The sequence below is a fragment of the Equus quagga genome, chromosome 3 (assembly GCF_021613505.1).
Source record: "Equus quagga isolate Etosha38 chromosome 3, UCLA_HA_Equagga_1.0, whole genome shotgun sequence".
Taxonomy (NCBI): domain Eukaryota; kingdom Metazoa; phylum Chordata; class Mammalia; order Perissodactyla; family Equidae; genus Equus; species Equus quagga.
The window spans coordinates 15944329-15963745 of NC_060269.1; the positions used below are offsets into that span (position 1 = coordinate 15944329).

The following is a 19417-nucleotide window of genomic DNA, read 5'->3' on the forward strand; positions in this document are numbered from 1 at the left end:
CATGAATATGCATTTCCTCTCTAGCTGATCATGTGATAGCTTGGCATACCACTTTTTAAAAATCTTCTTTTATTCTTTAAAATTATTTTCTAATTCAACTTTAAGAGCTGAGTCCACCAGCTCTTGTACTGAAATGGATAACTAAAGATTGATAGCTCAACTTAAAGCTATTCTTCAGCTGCATTTGCAGGGTTTCTAGAGCAATCTCAAATTTTTGGAGGATGTTTATTACAAAGAGTGTACACGGCAACATTTCCAAGTTGGTACACATAAACGAAAGAGGAAACGACTGTTGGGGAAATCCTGTTCCAGGTTTTCAGGCAGTCCATGTGATTGACACATGATATCACTGGAGGCGTGTCCCTGAGTGGAGGTGGAGGTGGAGGCTAGGAGCAGAAATTCTGCGGAGACAGAGTGGGATCGCTCTGTAAGGCACGCAGTGGTTTGCAGAGTGATAGCAGCAGACAGAGCTCCCTGCCTTGGATAAGGAACAGCTACAGTCGCTGTAAATGTGCCTGAAAAGCAATTTCCAATCTTTGCGTTAGGTAAGAACCGTTTCCTTCCTTTCCTTCCATAGACATTTTAGGAAAGATTAGGTGAGAAATGTTGGCTTGTGCAAGGAACTGAACATTCCTTTGAACTCGCTTTAGAACTAAGATTACTGGTTGCATTTCAAATTACCAGGAGCATTCCCACTGCTAAAACGAATGCTTTTAAAGTAAATGCTACCGCTAAAAGAAAAAGCAGGTTCCTTTCCTTTTTTTTTTTTTTCACTTTTCCGAACAGTAACAAGTTTAAAATCTGAAACGGTCGGATGTGTGAAAAACAGGGTGGTTTATGCCGAAGAGGGGCTCGGTGTGTGGACCAAATGAATGTTTGTTTAGGCATTGTTGGCGACCGAGTCCCGAGCGAAGCAATTGTTTAAAACCTGAATTTCCCGTCTCTGTGTATTGATTTCCAATGTGCAGAGGCGTTGCTTGAACGTTGTTTGAACTCCTAGGCATTCCAAGGGGGCAAAAGCACTTCGGCAAAAACGTGCAAGACTGCATGTTACTTTGGTTCGCTGCTGACACGCCGACTGTGCGCTGGCCTGTCAATCACGGGGAGCAGCAACAGCCAGCACATGGCAGCGGGCTGCGGGCAGCGGGCGAGCTGGCGAGTGGCCCGCCCTGCTCCCCTCTTCGCCGGCGCGAGCGAGCGCGCTACGCGTCCAAGCGCCCGGAGAGAAAGGGAAATGAACGTGTTTTTCTCTCTAACCGTCTGTAGCAGCCACTTCGGCCGTGGACCCGGAGGGTCGGAGCCCTGGGAGCGCGCGCTGCCCAGGAGGGGCTGACCGCCAGGACCAGAGTTCCCGGGGACGCCGCGCCCCCAACCGGCCCAGCGTGCGGGATCGGGAAGGTGCCTCGACCTGCGCGGGGGCCCAGCGACGACGCCCCGCCTCTGCCTCTGAGACGCACCCCCAAACCTCGCTCCTTTCACCACCACCCCTAAAACAGCGGGTCAAAAATCCCACCCCCCACCCCGGGGGAGCGGCGGCCTCGGCCTCGCAGGCGTGAGCTCCCGGCCCGCCGGGGCCTGCGCCGCTCCGGGACCCGCCCCCGGACACGGGTTCGAGCCCCGGCCCGGGCGCCGCGAGTCTCGAACGGCCGCGCCGTGGATTTTTCGCGGGGCAGGCGGCCGCCCTCCGTCCTTGCCCGCGACGAGCGAGCGGCCCCCGGGACGCCTCCCGTCCGAGCCCAGCGCGCCCGCCGGCGGCCGTCAGCACTCCTCTCGCCGCCGCGCCCCGCTCGCTTTCCCGAGAGGCTCGGAGGGCCCTCCCGAGGGGGCTTCTGTGTCCTGGTCCTCGGACGGGCTGCGGGAGGAAGGCCCGGCGGTGGAGCAGCCCGAGCCGCGCGGCCCCCGCGAGCCGTGAGCGGGCTGCGGAGCAGCGGCCGCCGCCGCCGGAAGGGGGCCGTGCCGAGCGCCCCTGCCCGCGGGCCGACTCGCCGCAGCTCGGCGATGCCTCCTCGTCCTCCCCGCCGCGGTTGATGCGGCTCGTGCACGCCGCCGCCCGCACCGGCACCTGGGCCGGGTGGCACGGCTCGGCCCCGCGCCCCCGCTTCGGCCTAGGTGAGTGTCGGGGCCGCCCGGGCCCGCCGGGGGGGGGCGGCAGGTGCGGGGAGGGGAGGGAGGGGGCGACCCCCTCGGCCCGGGGCGCTCGGGGCTGGGGCCGCGGCGAGGCAGGGTCCTCAGCTGCCCGGAGCGGGGGATCCGGGGCGCAGGTTGTCCTCCCGGAGGACCCCTCCACGCGAAAGGTAGACCAGGGAGGTTTGGGGGTGTTTCCGGGAGGGTCCCGAGGAGCTTGTCGGCTGGTGCCAAAAGCGGGCTCTTAGTGGAGGAGTCTCCCGCGGCCGGGGGCTGGGAGGGGCCTTGTGCGCGCGCGTGTGCACGTGTGTGTGTGTGCGGGGCGCCCCAGGACGAGTGGGCGCCCCAGCGGCTGCAGCGCTCTCCCCGTTGGAGAGCGGCGGCCCGGCCAGCGGCGAGGCACTGCCGCTTTAACGGGGAAGTCCGCCCTCCTGAGGTCATGGTAACCTCAGCCTCCTCCCCTCCGCCCGCCCGCCCGCGAGAGGCAGAGCGGGCGAGCTTGTTTTCATTCATAACTTTTTCCTTTTCCTTCCTCTCCGTCACTCTTTATTCCCCGCCGCTCCCCGCGCGGCTCGCAGAGGGCGCAGCGCCGCCGTCGGAGCGGGCGATGTGGCGGCGCGGCTCGGCGCCCCGGCCCGGCCCGCCGCCCCCCGCGCTCCAGGGACCGGCCTCTTTAGAGTAGAGACAGATAGTTACTCATCACCTTCCCTGCCCGGGGCTTCCTTTGGCGCCTGCGTTAGCTCCGAGGGCTCTTCACGGTTGTAGGAAACCTTGGTGGGATACTCACAAATGTTCTGGAAGTCCTCGTTGGTCCTTAGGATGTGATGGGATTGTCCGAAAAGGTATTGGATTCGTGTTTTCTGGGGGAAGAGAGTTTGTCGAGAGCGGGTGAGCGTGTCTGGGGAGAGCTCGAGGACTGTCACTGCGTGAAAAGGGGCTTTGCTTCGGATCAGAGGTGGCTCATTTTCTTTGCTTTTTCTTTTGATCTGGTCATCGAGTTTACCAGCCAGCATGCACTTTGTTACAGCTCTCATTTCCAACTCCGATTAAAGTTGTGCCTGCTGTTTTTGCTACACCCTGCGAATCCTTCTCCACGGTTTTTTCTTTCGGGTGGAATCTTTAGGACTTACAGATCCTCTTTGCGGGGGGTGGCGCGGGGGTGATACTGTGCAGAGTAACGATGGAATATTTTTAACAGTCCTTAGGACTCCAGGGCTAAACCCAGCAGGTTATGAATGTGTTTCCCCTCATCCTGTGCAGAGAAGGTAGAATACAGTAGAAATTTGGGAGATCTGAGTTGGGAGAATGAGGGAGGGGAACTCCAAGAAGTTGACATATAAGACACTAGGGACTTTCAGTGTAGTTAATAGAGGAAACGGTCTTCTTTCTGCTTTATTCCTTAAGCTGGCGTTTTTTAGCTCAAGGTGGTAGTGGAGGATTGGCGTTTTTTTCTTTTCATTCTTGAACTGGATCTAATCTTTGGAAGGAATTTGTGTGAAAAATATTCCAGTTTACCATTGACTGAAAACGGGAACTTGTTTGGTATTTTGTTTTACGAAGAATACATTATGTTAGAAATAATTTACTGTTGGTATGGAAAGACAAATGCTTCTTTTTATCAGGATATTACTGTACTTATTTTATTACAAGAAGCACATTGATTCAGAGTTGGCAGTACTTTTGAAAATCAAGATGTGTCATGTAAATGCAGATTTTTAAATTCGAGGAAATAGAGATAATTGAAATGGCCAGAATTTCCCCCCACTGATTTAAAGGCCAACACTTATTTGTCCGTGAATGTCATCTCGTTATGTGATTGAACCCTTATTTAAACTTTAAAAAACCCTTTCATGATTTCCAATGTGAATACTCTCACATTCACAGAACTGTGCATTGAGTTTTGTTCTTGTGCTTTACTGGCTATTAGATACCAGGAACGGTTGTATTTGTCTGTATTCATTTCTGCATCTTGTAGATTGATAATGAGCTATCTTTAAAATCCTAGTTTCTACTGAAAATGACCGGTTTTGAGATTCCACTTTACTTTGGAATATCGTGGAATTTTTTTTTTAATGCATGAAGTATACCGTGACTTATTTCCTCATCATTAATCTAATTCTTATAACAGCAAACAGATAACACAAAGGCAACAGCACCAAAACCATTCTTAACTTTTTAAAAGTGGATCTTTTCCTTTATGGACAACACCGATGAACTGATACTGAGCTCTCTTTAGATGAGAGCTATTCCAGTACTCATGCTCAATGTGCCCTACCAGGGCATACTCCATTTTAATTGTTCGTTAGATTCACAAACAGGAAAGAATTACTTCTTGATTCTGCTTTTTAGAAGTTGAAAAAACTCCTAATTTTTATGGCATGGGGTCTCTTGCTTACATTCTTCTTCTGTGATGTGGTCCTCAGCCTCTCTTGGAATTGGACTCTGGCCAGGAGCCCGGCATCATTGTAATCCGCTGATGAAGGAGATCATTACCAGGTGGTTTAGGCAATTTGTGACTTGACAGGATTTTTCCCCCAAAAACGTGCTTCCTGTCATTTATTTTGTCTCTCTTTCTGTTTTTTTCATCTTTGATTTCCTTTTAGGATTTCAGATGCATGCCAGGTTTCCACTGATTGCCAGAATTCGAGATCACTACACATGGATCCCCCAAATCAACATGGCAGTGGCAGTTCATTAGCTGTGATCCAGCAGCCTGCTTTGGATAGCCGGCAGAGGTTAGACTATGAGAGAGAGATTCAGCCTGCTGCTATTTTGTCCTTAGACCAGATCAAGGCCATCAGAGGCAGCAATGAATACACAGAAGGGCCGTCAGTGGTGAAAAGACCCGCTCCTCGAACAGCACCACGGCAAGAAAAGCATGAAAGGACTCATGAAATCATACCAATTAATGTGAATAATAACTATGAGCATAGACCTACAAGCCACCTGGGACATGCAGGACTGTCGAGTAATGCCAGAGGCCCCATTTTGAGCAGATCCACCAGCACTGGAAGTGCCGCCAGTTCTGGGAGCAACAGCAGTGCCTCTTCTGAGCAGGGGCTGTTAGGAAGGTCACCACCAACCAGACCAGTCCCCAGTCACAGGTCTGAAAGGGCAATCCGGACCCAGCCCAAGCAACTGATTGTGGATGACTTGAAGGGTTCTTTGAAAGAGGACCTGACCCAGCACAAGTTCATTTGTGAACAGTGTGGGAAGTGCAAGTGTGGAGAATGCACAGCTCCCAGGACCCTGCCATCCTGTTTGGCCTGTAACCGGCAGTGCCTTTGCTCTGCTGAGAGCATGGTGGAATATGGAACCTGCATGTGCCTGGTCAAGGGCATCTTCTACCACTGCTCCAATGACGATGAAGGGGATTCTTACTCGGATAATCCTTGCTCCTGTTCACAGTCACACTGCTGCTCTAGGTACCTATGTATGGGAGCCATGTCTCTCTTTTTACCTTGCTTACTCTGTTATCCTCCTGCCAAGGGATGCCTGAAGCTGTGCAGGGGGTGTTACGACTGGATCCATCGCCCAGGGTGCAGATGTAAGAACTCCAACACTGTCTATTGTAAGCTGGAGAGCTGCCCCTCCCGGGGTCAGGGTAAACCATCATGATTTTTGGAGGTGGGTTGGACCTCCTGAACTTCTAGCTTTCAAGCTGTGGCTGTTAACAAAGATTCTATTAGATACTGATTTTATTTTCTTTACAATTTTCCCCTGTTTCCTGCCTTCTCTTCCCTGTTCCCAAGGTTTGACTCAATGGATTTTGCTCTTCTCTAATGGATGATCTTCAGTAATAGCGGACTGTGAAACTGCACCTGGCTCCCACTTATGACAAGAGCCTCTGCCATCCACTCGAGAGGGTATTGAGTGAGAGCCAGTGGGCTTTTGTGTAACCTTTTTGTTCTGCAAGCAACTTTCCAAAGTTGTACACATGAACACACCCACACACACACACCCAGACCACAGTGATTTAGAGCTGTGTTTGATTGGGAGCTCTGGGAGCAGGGAAATTGGGTTTAAAAGAAGCCACCGTTTAATTGCTTAAATAAGCTGTGTATTAAGTCTGTCTCCAACTAGGGCTATCTTCATAGCATTGGACCCTTAAGTAGCATGGGGGGATATATTTTTGTTATAACATAAAAACTTTCCTTTAACCACTGCCCTCTCCTTTTACCCCTCAAAACTCTCTCTCCTCTGTTTTGGCATTATCTTATTCTAGAGATGCCAGGTATTTTTGTTTTTCTATGTAATTTTAGGTTTGCTTTACATTGTAAATCTTCACATTGGAGATATATTGGTTGTATCTTGCTCATCCTTATTCTAGCTTTCATATTTGTGAAGGATTCAACTACCTTCCTTCCACACCCCACGCTTTTCACCAAATTTCTCTTGTCAGTGAGGGCACTTGGCTAACTGAAGTTGATATTTATAGCTGATCAATCTATAGGTGTCACAGAACTATGCTGCCTCAAGTGATCTTGGCTCCTTAATGGTCCTTTTGGTCCCTTGGTTAGTTAACAGCTGAGTAGTTCTAATCTTTTCTGTGTTTTCATTGCCTTAACCACAAATTGTGGTGCTTTTTGTATGTTTTATGTATAAATCACAAAGTTGAATTCTGACTATTTTTAAGACAAAAGTCTGTTAAACTTTTTTATTGTAAAGAATATTTATTATGCGAATCTCTATTATTTTATGATATTTATTGCAAAAGACTGTTGAAATGTACTCATGTCTGAATATAACAAAATATCAATACGTAACGGAAAATAAGGTGACACAAAGAAAGTACATATGTTAACTATAATGCAGAAAATATATTAATTAATGAAACTGTCTCTTGATTTCTTCATTTATTAGCCTGTATCATATGGTGATTTTTGTCATTTGATTTGACTCTTTCTTCATGCACATGCATTTTACTTCTTTCCTTTAACATACCGAATCTAGACACAGGTGGGCTCAAATTTTGAACTAGATATTTCCTGGAAAATGTATTAATAAAAATTTTGTAATTCAAATTCTGTTTCAGCAAATGCCCAAGTGAATCACTTTAGGGAGTGGAAATCTTTTGTAACTAATATTAGCAATCACTCCCTACTTTGGATATTTTGTAAGCAATAGGTTTTGTGTCTATCATAGTTTCTTGGAATGGGATGTATCTGTAAATTTTTAAAAATGTTTATCTTAACTCTCTTGGGTGAATCAGAAATTAGTCTTCATCAGCAAAACTTGAAGAACTTAGTTCTCTAGGCTTGCTAGGAGTCTCTGGCACTGTCACTTTCATAAAACCTTCTAGAAGTTAGAGTGCACCAAGGGAAGAGTTCACATCATCAAAACGTTTACAAACATTTCTGTCCCTACCTTTCCATTTCCTTTAATAAGTCTTTAATGTGGCCTGATCAAATTACATTTCTCTATGTCCTTTGGAATAAGAAATCTGAGGGCCTGAAACTTTATACTGTAGAAAGAGTAAATTATGTCTTAGTCTGCTGAGACTGCTACATAGCTGGAATCCTTGGGTCTGATAAAATTTTGTTCATGTGAACGCTCAGACTCGGTGTCACTAACTCCCTCTGCCTAAGCGATGTGTCAGACCTGAATAATTCTCTGCATTTGAGAATAATATGTTGACAATTTGGACCCAGGATTTAGGCTATCAGAACTCTTAGCCAGCTGTTTTGTTTGGGTCTTTTGCTCTTAGGTGATTTGGCTACAAGTTTTGGGAGTATTTGTTCTTTGTGAATAGAGTTTGATTTTCTTTTAATCAGACAAGGCATAAGTGATAGAAACTTGTTTTAATGCTGTCCCATCGAGCCACTAAACCTATTAGTTGGTGCTGTGACATTTGATATAATCAAATATTTTCTCTATGCCCTGAAAGCAGAAGTGTTTTTTAAAATGAATATTTGCGTTCTGGAGACTACTTCGCAATCTATAGTATTTCAAAATGTGAACTTATTTCCTCTCTATGCAAGTTATGTTTTGACTAGTCCCGTAACATTGGGTATTTTGTTGAGATTTGGCTCCTTAATGAAGTGTATAAACAGACTCCCTTAAAATACTAGTTTTTTTCTGTTATTCAGACCCTTGGTATCATTAGGAGTTGGTATAAGAGCTGTCTGAAGCTATAATAACCAGACTAAGAAGCTGCAGCTTTTATTGAAAGAAATTTATAACTTTTGTGCGAATGAGGTATGCTGTGGAGTTTTAACTTCTGGCTATGTGCAGAATGCGTTAAAATGACAATATAAAGCTGGTGGCCTGCTGCTCTGGGGCTCTATGTATTCTGGTGGAATGGCAGGCCAATATTTGGAAATAACAATAGGTTAGAGGTTCAGACTTCTAACAGCCTTGTCAGGTGGCAAAGCATAAACTCTGATTCAAAACTTCCTCCTTTGTGATGGTTTAAACCTAGAAGGAAGGAATATTAGGGTGTGTCCTCAGAAGTGCTTATGAATCCTGGGCTTTTGAATAATACTGATCGTCACTTTTAAGTGCTGAGGCTTTGAAAGCATTAACAAAACTGAAATTTCTTACAATGCCACTGCCATTTATTTGCTACTGCTAAGTGAAAAATGACATACCAAATAGATGGGCTAACCTCCTTTCCTTTTTATTCCACAATTTTGTCGCTCTTCCTCTACAGCTACAGCTTGACAGAATGACTATTTTTGTTAAATAGTTCCTTTCCAGCATATTATTTGACTGCCAATTTTTTCGTTTGAGAGAAGTTTTAGATAATGTAATTGGGAATAAAAACCAATACAAGATTTCTGTAATTGAGTAGTTTCCTGTCAACAGAGCTTATAAAATGTAACCTAGCAGAAAAATGAAATGTGAAAAAGTAGATATGCTTCTATTTGTGAAGGCCTAAGGTGAATCCTTAAATTATAGTCTGTTATAATTATGATATGGTATTCAAAATCCAAACCATAGAACATTCCCGTTATTACTAAGAAAAATAAAATTAAAAAACAGGGGTCTTTAAGGCGAAAGGAACTGAGCTGAAAACTAGTCATGTTTTTGCCCTAAAATTTAGACTGGAACCACACTCGGAGGGTTCGTTTCCAGAAGATTGATTTAATTTTTGAAATTGTCTCCTTTTCCTAAATCTGCATTTTTTAAAAATAGTGTGATGTATTTCATGGCAGTTTTTATGTATAGCTCTTTAGCAAAAAAGTACACTGCCTTTTGGAAACATTTGAAATATTGTTGAAACAAGGAGAATAAAGGTATCTAGACAGTTCTCATCTTAAACTCTATCCTACCTCCTACTATATATATATATATATGAATATATATATATAATTTAATTGCAAGAGAGAGTTTGGTGTCTTTAAACATCTTAAAAACAAACTTTAAATCCTCCTTTTGGTCAGTTGCCAGTTGAAGACTGTTTTTTCCATTATTTCGCTGATTAGATAGAATCCAAATAGCCATGTACTTAATTGACATGTTGTTAACTCTTCTAATATTCTCTCAGACTATTACCAGGCCATTTTGCTCCATTTATTGAATACCTACTATGTACATTATTCTGTATGCAGAATGCTAGAGCCAGATCTCAGAGTATATCTTGCTTAACGTTTTTCAACCATATATGAAAAAAACAAGGTCACTAGTTAGGTTAAAAACTCAGAAGTCTGTGTCATAGCTCAGACCTATTATATCAGAAGGATCTCCAGGGGAGGAGCTTGGTATTCTGTATTTTTAAAAGGCTTCTTGGGCGATGTTATCAGGCAATTTTGGAACTGCTTTTTTAGCTCGATGTCTTCATTTTGAGCATGTAGAAACAAAGACATAGTTTGAGAAGGGGAAGTGTCCGAGAGAGCTAGAGTAGAGCCAGGACTCTTCGCTCCCACAGGATTTTCCGGCAGCGAGCCCAGTAGCTTTATGCTGCACATTTGCCTTTCCATTCCATTCTCTTCACCAGAAAGTTTTTCCTTTATAATTAATACATTTGACCATAATTTAGGAAATGGACTGTTTTTCGGCATACATTATTTGCACTTGGCTATCAGGAATAAGTTGCAAATGACTTCATTGCCATGATTATTTTTCATATGCTAATATTAAAGTTAACTTCATTTGAAAACTGAGCATGTGTGCTTCCTCTGGTCAGGTTTCTGTGTTAATAATAGAGCAAATTGATTGAATCAATTTGTAAAAGGTAATAGTAACTTGGCATCTAGATTTAAGAACTTGTGTGATGGTCCTTCTTAACATTATTCTGGTTGCATTAGAAGTACAGTGATTAAAAAGCAGATTTAAATATTCTATTTTGAACTATTAAACAAGATTGGTGTTATCTGTCAGATAGTTGAATCATGTTAGATGTGGTAATAATTGTAATTGCAAAAACCATCAGAGAACCTAGAACTGTTCTGAACTAGGTAATTTGAGAATTTATACTAGAAGCTTCCATCATTAACCAGTAGTCTGAGAGCATGTTTTGATAAAATAATCATAGAATCATAATTTTGGTGCTAGAAAGAAACTTAAGAGGTCACTCATCCATCTTCTTTAATTTAGAGATGAGAAAGCCAGGTTCAGAGAGTGAGTTACCGGAAGTCATGATCCATTTGCCAAAATAAACTTTATAAAAAACAACTCGCTGTATATGTACATGTAGTAAATGGTTGGAAGGAAGAGAGGTTGGTTGTGGGGGGAGGATGGTTTGAAAGAAAGTTTTAGGTTAGGAGCAAATTTGTTAAAGTACAGCGGACTAATGGTAGTCCCGGGTGGAGAAATAAGTGCCAGAAGAAGGGAGTCAAACAAAACTAGCTGAATAAACTTGATGTAAGAAAACAAGGTTTGTGTTTGAGAACACTGAGTTCAGTTTGGCTAGCAGTGGTTCTCAATGTTAGCTGTACATTAAGATCACCTGAGAGTAAACAACAACAACAAACTAGCCTGTGTGTAGACCCCGCCCAGGCCAGTAAGATCAGAAACTCTAGGGGTGGGGCTTTGGCTTTGGTTTGTCTTAAAAGCACCCCAGATGATTCTAAGGCACAAGCACAGTCAGGAGCCTTTGAGTTGGACTGTAGGTATGTGTAGGGGAACTGTGGGAGGTTAAAATGGCAGATAGTAAGGTACAGAGGAGGCCAATTTGGGAAAAGAAAGCCGGAGGTATTAAGGTTTGGAACTAGCTTGGAGGTTAGTAGGAATGGAGAGAAGGGGGTGATGTGAGAAATACTGCAAATGGGCAATCTATAGGACTTTGCAGTTTTCGTATGTGGGTTTGAGATGGAAAGAACTAAAAATGGTACTGAGGTTTTGGACCAACGTGAACAGGCAAATGGTAGTTCTGTTAAAAGAAATGGGTGGAATTAGTTTAGGAGGTATGTGGGATGGGAAGAGTTAGGAGTTCTACGGGGAAAATATCTTGAAGTGCAGGTGAGTGGCAGGCAGGTCATTGAGAAAAAAGTGTAGAGTTTAAGAGAGGTAAGTGAAGCCCTGTCGTCCACGTGGAGGTGACAGGGAATCTGTAGCATAGATGCCTAAGGGCAAGAATGGGATTACAAGCAGGCTAAGGACAAAACCGTGAACACATGTACCTGCATTTAGAGGGCCGAGGGAGGATACAGAGCAAATAGATAAGAGAGGTGGTCAAAGAAGCATAGGCACCAAGAGATTGGTCTGGTTTCGAAGCTAGAGGAGACATTCAAGATGGAAATCAGTAATTAAATGTCAAAAGCTGTGGAGACTCCCGACTAAATTTGGTGGGTGGTATTTAGGTTAAAGTGTGGTAATAAAAACCAGATTGCATGGGATTAGGAAATGGGTGGGTGGGGAGTACATGAAGGTAACAGCTTTAAACTATGTATTCTAGAAACTTTGAGATGATAGGAAAGTAACTAGAGGCAGGCAACAGCTGAGGAGGATTTTTATGATAACAGAAACGTGACCACTTTTGTGGGAAGAGAGCAAGGGCAGTTAAGAAAGAGAGATGGGGCAGAGGAAAAGCTACAGGAACACGATTCCAGAGGAGGGAAGAGGGAGATAGTAGAGAGAGCGCTAAATGGGGCATGTAGACCTTGGCAAGAAGGGTTCTTCTCCCAGAATAAAGAATAAAAGAGGAGAAGGAAGAAAAAGATATAATGGAATTTTAAGAAGGAGAAGAGAGAAGTTGTACAAATGCGCCCTGATTTTGGTAAGCAGAGGGTGGCATTCTGTTGATGGATCGCTGTTGATGGTTTAGGAACTGAACCTGGTTCTGGAGTGCAGAAGTCTGGAATGGCTAGATATGGGGATGCTAACCTGTAGTCGAGAGCTGATGACGTGAAGAGCAGTGCAGGGAGCTCAGCTCACGTTGAACGGGGAATTTTTTTTGTGGACCATTCAACAATTTTCAGATTTTATCTAGACATTCCTTGCAGCAGGCCAGAAGGACAGTGAAGGCAGAGAATAAGCGTTACCTGGGACCAATAACAAATGGTGAATTTCAGAAAGGTCAGACGTTTTAGGGCAGTAGTCTGAGTATTTGTTGAAATGACAGGCCAGAAGAATTGGATCAAGGTTCCAGTGAGGGTGAAATGCAGGTTTGCGGAGTGTACAGAAATAGGAAAGGGAGACAGCTAGAAGACAGGAGAATTTTCAAGTCCTGATCTTAGAAGCCGGGCCATTTTTAAATGCTGAAGAAATCTGGGGTTTCTCTGTGTGGAGGGGTAGCTGAGGTAGAGAGGAGATTTTTGGAGCTAAGGATGAAGAGAAGGAGAAAAGTAGAGGCCAATGTGTTTGAAGAGTTGTTAATTTAGATAGTAAAGTGCCAGAGGGAGAGGTGGAGAGGAAAATTTAGAGGCTGGTGTTTATATTTGGAAAGGATGTTTTTAGACACTTTAACTTGTTTTTAAGCTAATGGATTATAAATTAAGTAATTAAGATCTGGTAGAAATGTAAGATTTCTTAATAAGGAATGAACTAGTGGAGGAGAATTTATTTCGAATGGGATGTGCTCCATTTATAGCACAAAATGGTCTGTTAACAAAATCTGTTATTGAATAAAGAAAGTATCTTCATGAAAATTGATTGACCAGTCAATTCAATCAAAATAATACACAGTGCCAGAGACCTTTCTGCTTGTCACATTCCCTTCTTTAAGCTTTTGTGCACATGAGGCTCTTCAGAAAGCAAAAGGATTGGGTCCAAGATCTTAGTGCTGTCTGTTTCACAGAGTTTGCATGTTGCCGATTTGCAGTAGAAGCTATGAGTAAATTTGATTCCTTAACAGAAGTACATTTTATTCTTCTGGGCCACCCAGAATCTGCCTTCTACTCCAAATGTAGAGAGGTCTATCTTTATAAAGAGAGCTTCTGGTGTCGGAGTTATTTACAGAGTCTGTGGAGTTCTAACTGGTTACTTTGTGGTTTACAAATCTGCTCTTGGAATTACTTATAATTTCCTCTTTGCATCTGCCTTTGGTCATTTTTGGCTTTTGCGCTGTAGTACCAGAAACACAATTCAGTTAGGGAAGATAACAGAAAATGAAGATGAAACCAAAATTTATCAGTTTAACTTCTTGCTCTCTGATACCTAGAACAGTGCTTGTTCCACCAGAGTAGGACCTCAATAAATATTTCTTGTTGATTGCCTTGCTAGATTTATTCTTACATGATTCAGAGTAAGGAAAGATACTGAGGTTAGTGACCAAACTGAACTTTTGTTTTTGCAGGGTTTTTGATACTGTTTCTAAAGTCAACAATACTGGAAATTTTGAGAGAAAATAAGAATTGCTTGGCTCTGTCAACCATTTAATCATGTATTCAATGACAATATCTTAGGTGCTAAGGATGCCAGTCTTTGACTAGTAATTCAAAAGTTTTTAGCACTGTGATTGGTGCTATTATGTGAGTTGGTAACTGGGGGCTGTGGAAACACTCTGGTAGGAGGCAACCACATCTGTCTTTGCAAGTCAGGGAAGGCTCCACAGAGAAGACATGAAAGATGAGTAGTAGTTTATCAGGTAGACAAGGGAGAAAAAAGCATTTCAGACAAGCACAAAGGCATATTAGTGGGAAGGATCATGGCATGATGGGAAAATTGCAAGTAATTTAGTATGTTTGGAATGTAAGGGGCCTGTGGGAAGGATAGGAGCCAGTGATGGAAAGTGTGAATGTCATGAAAAAAAGTTGGAGCTCTATCCTGTGGGTGATAGTCGAAAACAGAGCAGATTATAAACAGGAGAGTGACGTGACCAGAGCTTCAGAAACACTCTTCAGGCAGCACTGGAGGGTAGACGAGTGGAAGAAGTAGACCAGCTAGATAGTTAATACGGTGGCCAAAGTGGTTAGTGTACGTTGGGCAATGGAGACTGAGAGAAAGGGATGGGTGTGAGATGGTTGGTTGGCAAGATGAGGGGGGAGGAATCTAGGTGTCCCAGTGCTGGATCAGCTCATCTTTGGTGATACAAGGCAAAGAGAACATTTGTATAAATCAAGTGTATAAGGAGACCAAAATTTTCCACACTGAACATTCTACTAATTGTGCAGATTTAGACTCTTTTTTCCCCCTAGACCACATATCTCCCAGAACAGTTAATGAGTAATGAAGTGGACCGAAGGCAGGAAGCAAGAAGGCAGAGGAGAGAATCAAAGCCTTTGAAAATCAAACAGAAACTAAATTATTAATTCTTTCTTCCACCCCAGTTCCCCAGACAGAGTTCATTGTATATCACTCAGAAAAGTGAATTATGTATCTGAACTGATACATACCAAATTCCAGCACTAGGAAATTCAGCAAGCCAACCATTTTCTCCTGATTGGCTCAAAACAATCTCCCTACTCTTCCTATGTACCCTGTTCCCCACCCCCACCCCCTGGCCCAGGCATGACATTTCAAATCAGTGGAGTATCTAAAACACGTTTGCGACTTCAGTATCATGGTTTTCCTTATTCTCTGTATTTTTCTCTGTCTGTCTGTTTGTCAAAGTGAGAAATGGTAGTGATGATGGAGAAAGGAAAGAGGGTGGGTGGGGAATGTGTATATTAGGTGACTGAGAACGAGGATTATAGAATAGTTTGAAGCCACTCAAAATCAAACTGAGAAGGACCTTAGACAATGCTTGGTTCCTTTCCTTCATTTTAAAGTAAAGAAAGTTGAACCCCAGAGAGATGAAATGATTTGCTGAAGGATAAACAGCTAATAGGAAAGAGAACCAGCTGAAGGAGAAAAAGATAAGAAAACTCCTTGTAAAAGGCCTGGACTATTCCATTATGGAGACCTTGTCTATACGTGAAGACTGAGAGGAGTTTAATTTACATTTCCTAGTTAGAGTTCATCATAATAATAGGCGGACGCAGTAAAATCCAGATTCTTGCAGAAGCCATACAAAATGAAGGACAAAAGGATTTGGGGATTGGAATTGGTCGTTTTTTTTCTTGTGGTTTGAAATGCTTGTAAATGATAGTATTGGAGTTACAATTTTTATCCATTTTATAGGTGGTATGTGGCACATGTAGAGACTTGGAAATACTTTTTTGAGAAGTGATTGTTATAAAGCAGAATTACTTGAATTTAAGGGAAGCTAGCATTGCTTGATTTCAAAAGTTTAGTAAAAGAAAATGTCATGTGAAAGTCCACATTTCTCCGAGTCCTATGTAGATAATGGGACTTTTTTTTTCTCCTCAGCCCTGAAATAGGTACTATGTAGTCCCTTAATTTCTCAGGTAAAAATTTTAATGGGGGGGGGGGGGAGTTTCTTAATCCTTAGGGGAAATATGCTTTGTATGGATTGTAAAATCTTGCAAATTTTGGAAAGAAGAAAAGCAGGCAGTATTCTTGAAAAAAAAAAAGGTCTGCTTGAACTTACCTTTCTTGAAAAAAACAAAACCCAACATTCTTTCATAAAGCATTTTTTTCAAAAGTATTTGCCCTTGAGCATTTTTTCCTACTTACCCATGCTTATCTTTCAAAACAAACATTTATTCCTTTCTACTATAGAGTGTGAGGAAGTCCCTTTGAGGTTATGCCCTACAAACGTATCTAGGCAGTAACTGTCACCTCCTTCCTATGGCACAACAAATGACTAACCCAGCCGCAGCCTGCACGGAGCAGAGGGCGGTGATTTCACGATGGGGGCCATTCAAATGTTACCTATGGGACAGTTTCTCAAGGGGAAAAAACACAGGACTGTATTTTTGTGTGCAAATAAAATTTTGGGTCCTTTTGACCCAATGGAAAATGTGTGTCTGCTGGTGGCTGCCTAGCTGGAATATGATGATTTACACTTGGAAACATTTGTGTCATTTATCATATGATGTTACTGGCCTACAGCATGACTGCATAACAAATAACTATATTAAAAATTAATCTTTTCCAGTTGATCAGACCGTATGTCTTTTTGAAGCCTCAAGTTTTCTCTCTCCCTCTTGCCCTGTCTTCTTTTCCTGCAGTCACTCTTTACATGAACTATGGGATTAAGTTAAAACTCAGCACTAGGTATGCATGGCTGTGCTTTCAGACTCCCAGCCTGCCCTTTCACCCTTCTCTCCTGCTTTTCTGCTACATAAATCTTCTATCCAGTGGGATTGGTTCACTCTCTGTTCCCTGAAATATACCTTCAAATCCTGACCTCGGGGACTGCCTTTCCTTTTTAATCCTATTCTTTTATGGCTAGGTTTAAATCCACCTTCTCTGATTGGATCAGGCCAAAATAATCTTTCCTAGAAATTCCTCAGTAAGAGCATTGTGTAAACTGCTCATTAATTTTAATGTTTACCCTTTAATGTTGTAGAGGAGGCAAAACTTTACCCTCTTCAGGTCTCCAGCTGGGCCTGAGAATTAAATGGGCATAAAACAGATTAACAGGAGAAGAGCATGCAGATTTTTACAGGTGCCTGGGAGCCCCTCTAGGAAAGTGAACACCCAAAGAAGTGGCTAGGCCTGTGTTTATATACTAGGTTGAACAAAGAGAGACAACTGTGGAAAAGAAGGTAAAATATATGGAGAGACTAAAGGAAGTTAGGAGTTACTTTAACAAGGTTGGTTTGTACAGATTTCTCTTGGCCTCCACTAGCCATCTCTGGTATTAAGAATTTTCCTTTCCTTCTGGTACTAGGAGAGCATCTTTCACATAAGAGTTTTATCTCCTGCTTTCAGGAAGAAGAAGAGAGATCAGAGTGCCCTTCTTTCACCTGCTGTTTTTTTACGCCTTTACCCCCAAATAATCTTTATGCTGAAGTGGAATATTTTGGGGTGACATTTAATGCCACTCTTCAAAGTTTATGTCTTGTCTCTCCTTTTATATTGTACTTCTTTGAGATTGAGATTATGTTGTAGACTTACCTGTACCCAAAGGTGCTTTGCCCATAGTAGGCACCGATAAATATTTATTGATTTTTTTCCTGCATTTTACAGTTGAGTCGTAAAAACCCATATTTGGCTCTTGTTTTTTCCTCACCAGGATGGCATTTACTATATTAATAAAATACATATTCTGGTATGATCTGTAACCTGCTTTAAATCATTTTAGTCTTGTCTATACTAGTCAATAGAGTTCCAAAAAAATTATGTAATTATTTGCTGTAGACAATTCTGGTAATGTCATTGATCATGTTAAAGTTTCCAGAAGAGAATAGTTTTAAGAATCGGGGCAGTGAAATTTTGGCACAAGAAGAGACAGGCATTATAGGTCATTTAATGGTCTTACCTTTCATTCACCATAGTAATGGATCCTCTCTATAACATCCCAAATAGGCCTGACATGGAAGTGCCTGGAATTATCTACCACTTCATTTTACTAATCAGTTCTTAGTTATTCATAATGCAAACCCCTTGGTCTTTTCCATTAAGAGTCAAAAGTATCCTTAAGAGCAACTAATATTGAGTTGACTTGAGAATCTTGGAGAATGCCACAGCCCTTCTCAGCTTCTTAGGTGCTAATGCTCTTTCTCCTGGATACCAAACTATTGTTTACTCTTCTTGCTGAACTTGGCATAGGTGTGAAACTCTTCAAAATGTCCTTTTTTTCAAATGTACAATGGCCATAAATGCTTTTGAATGTTCTTTGGATAGATCTATGATAATATTATGTAATATAAGTTGTCATTCAAATCAAAGCATTATTGTTAGTAAATACAGTAATATCTCAACTTGTATATTGCCCAAAACATGATTGTAAGTACCTAGGTTTATACAATTTTGGTATTTCAACAAACTTGTGAGTTCAGGAGAGGCCAAATTTTTAGTCTAATTTTATAGATAAGGAAGTTTGACCCAGTGAGAAAATACGATTTTCCCATTTATTAATAAAGTTGAGACTAGAATCTAACTTCCCTGACTCTGTCAGTTCATTCTGCTGTCTTTTCGATGCTCACTACGTAAGAACAAGTGGGTATGTCCCACCAGCGGATGAGGCGTCAGTGTTTTGCCCATGACTTTTGCTACGATGGAGGATCCAATTGAAAAAATCATCTCTATTTTCATACTTGAATTTTATAGGAAGTTTCATTTTAAATCGTGCTGTTCTGTGTCAAAGATAATCTAGCCAATTTCTTAATTGCATTCCATTCCTAGGGTTTAGAAACAACGTTGTTGCATTTAGGCTAAATACACAAAAGCAAATTTAAATTACCTTGGATTTTTAGGATTTTAGTACACGAGTTTATCATAACTCAGCTTTCTGTAGGAACAGTTGCCCTCTTACTATATCGTCCCCTCCAAGCCCGTCCCTGCTCAAATTATTAAGTGGAAGGATTCTAATTATATAGTCTCATTTTGAGGAAAATTGGGAAGACTAGGTAGAAATCTAAATGATGCATGTTACTCTCAGAGCTAGGAAACTAGAGCCAGGTCTCATGGCACTCTAATTAAAACTTTTATTTCTGCAGATTTATTCTGCGGTCCTTACTGAACAGATCTGCCTTGGGTTTCTACTGGTGAGTTTTTCAGCAGGAATGCGGGCTTTGTTTCCTTGAATAGTTGAGTGCAGATTAGTGGTATGCCAATTTCCTGTGGCCTTTCAGAGCTGCAATTTGAGCCCTGTTTGCTCCTGGCCCTTGCACAATTGAAAACAATGGGTGACTTCTTTTAGAGGTTTCACTTCAGGGCTCTTAGAAACAGGGGAAGTGGCTAAAGCCCTACTTTACAGGTAATTAACAATAGATAATGTTTGCTTTGCATTTTTTAGAGCCGATAAAAGGTAGAAGAACATATTCAGCTCCTGATTTAGACACTGTGCAGTGGTTTTACGGATACAATAGCTGTCTTAGCATTAGCAAGGTGGTGTTGAATATCTGGGTCACATATATGACTGAGCACAAAACTTTTAAAAAGTAGGAGAAAAAAGAAT

General features: G+C 42.5%; 1 protein-coding gene across 5 annotated transcripts in view; it reads left to right on the plus strand.

Annotated features, from left to right (window-relative positions):
• The first annotated feature begins 401 nt into the window (after positions 1 to 401).
• Positions 402 to 19417, plus strand: part of SPRY1 (sprouty RTK signaling antagonist 1) — a 79389-nt gene continuing 60373 nt past the window's right edge. The window contains exons 1-3 of one of the 5 annotated variants that reach the window (XM_046656163.1): positions 1895 to 2109; positions 4548 to 4620; positions 4728 to 5751. In XM_046656163.1, coding sequence (XP_046512119.1) covers positions 2028 to 2109; positions 4548 to 4620; positions 4728 to 5742 — 1170 coding nt within the window. In that variant the 5' untranslated portion in view covers positions 1895 to 2027 and the 3' untranslated portion in view covers positions 5743 to 5751. Of the gene's footprint in view, positions 546 to 1894; positions 2110 to 2172; positions 2967 to 4547; positions 4621 to 4727; positions 6961 to 19417 lie in introns of those variants that run through there. The other 4 variants (XM_046656162.1, XM_046656165.1, XM_046656166.1 and 1 more) reach the window with 4 other exon arrangements.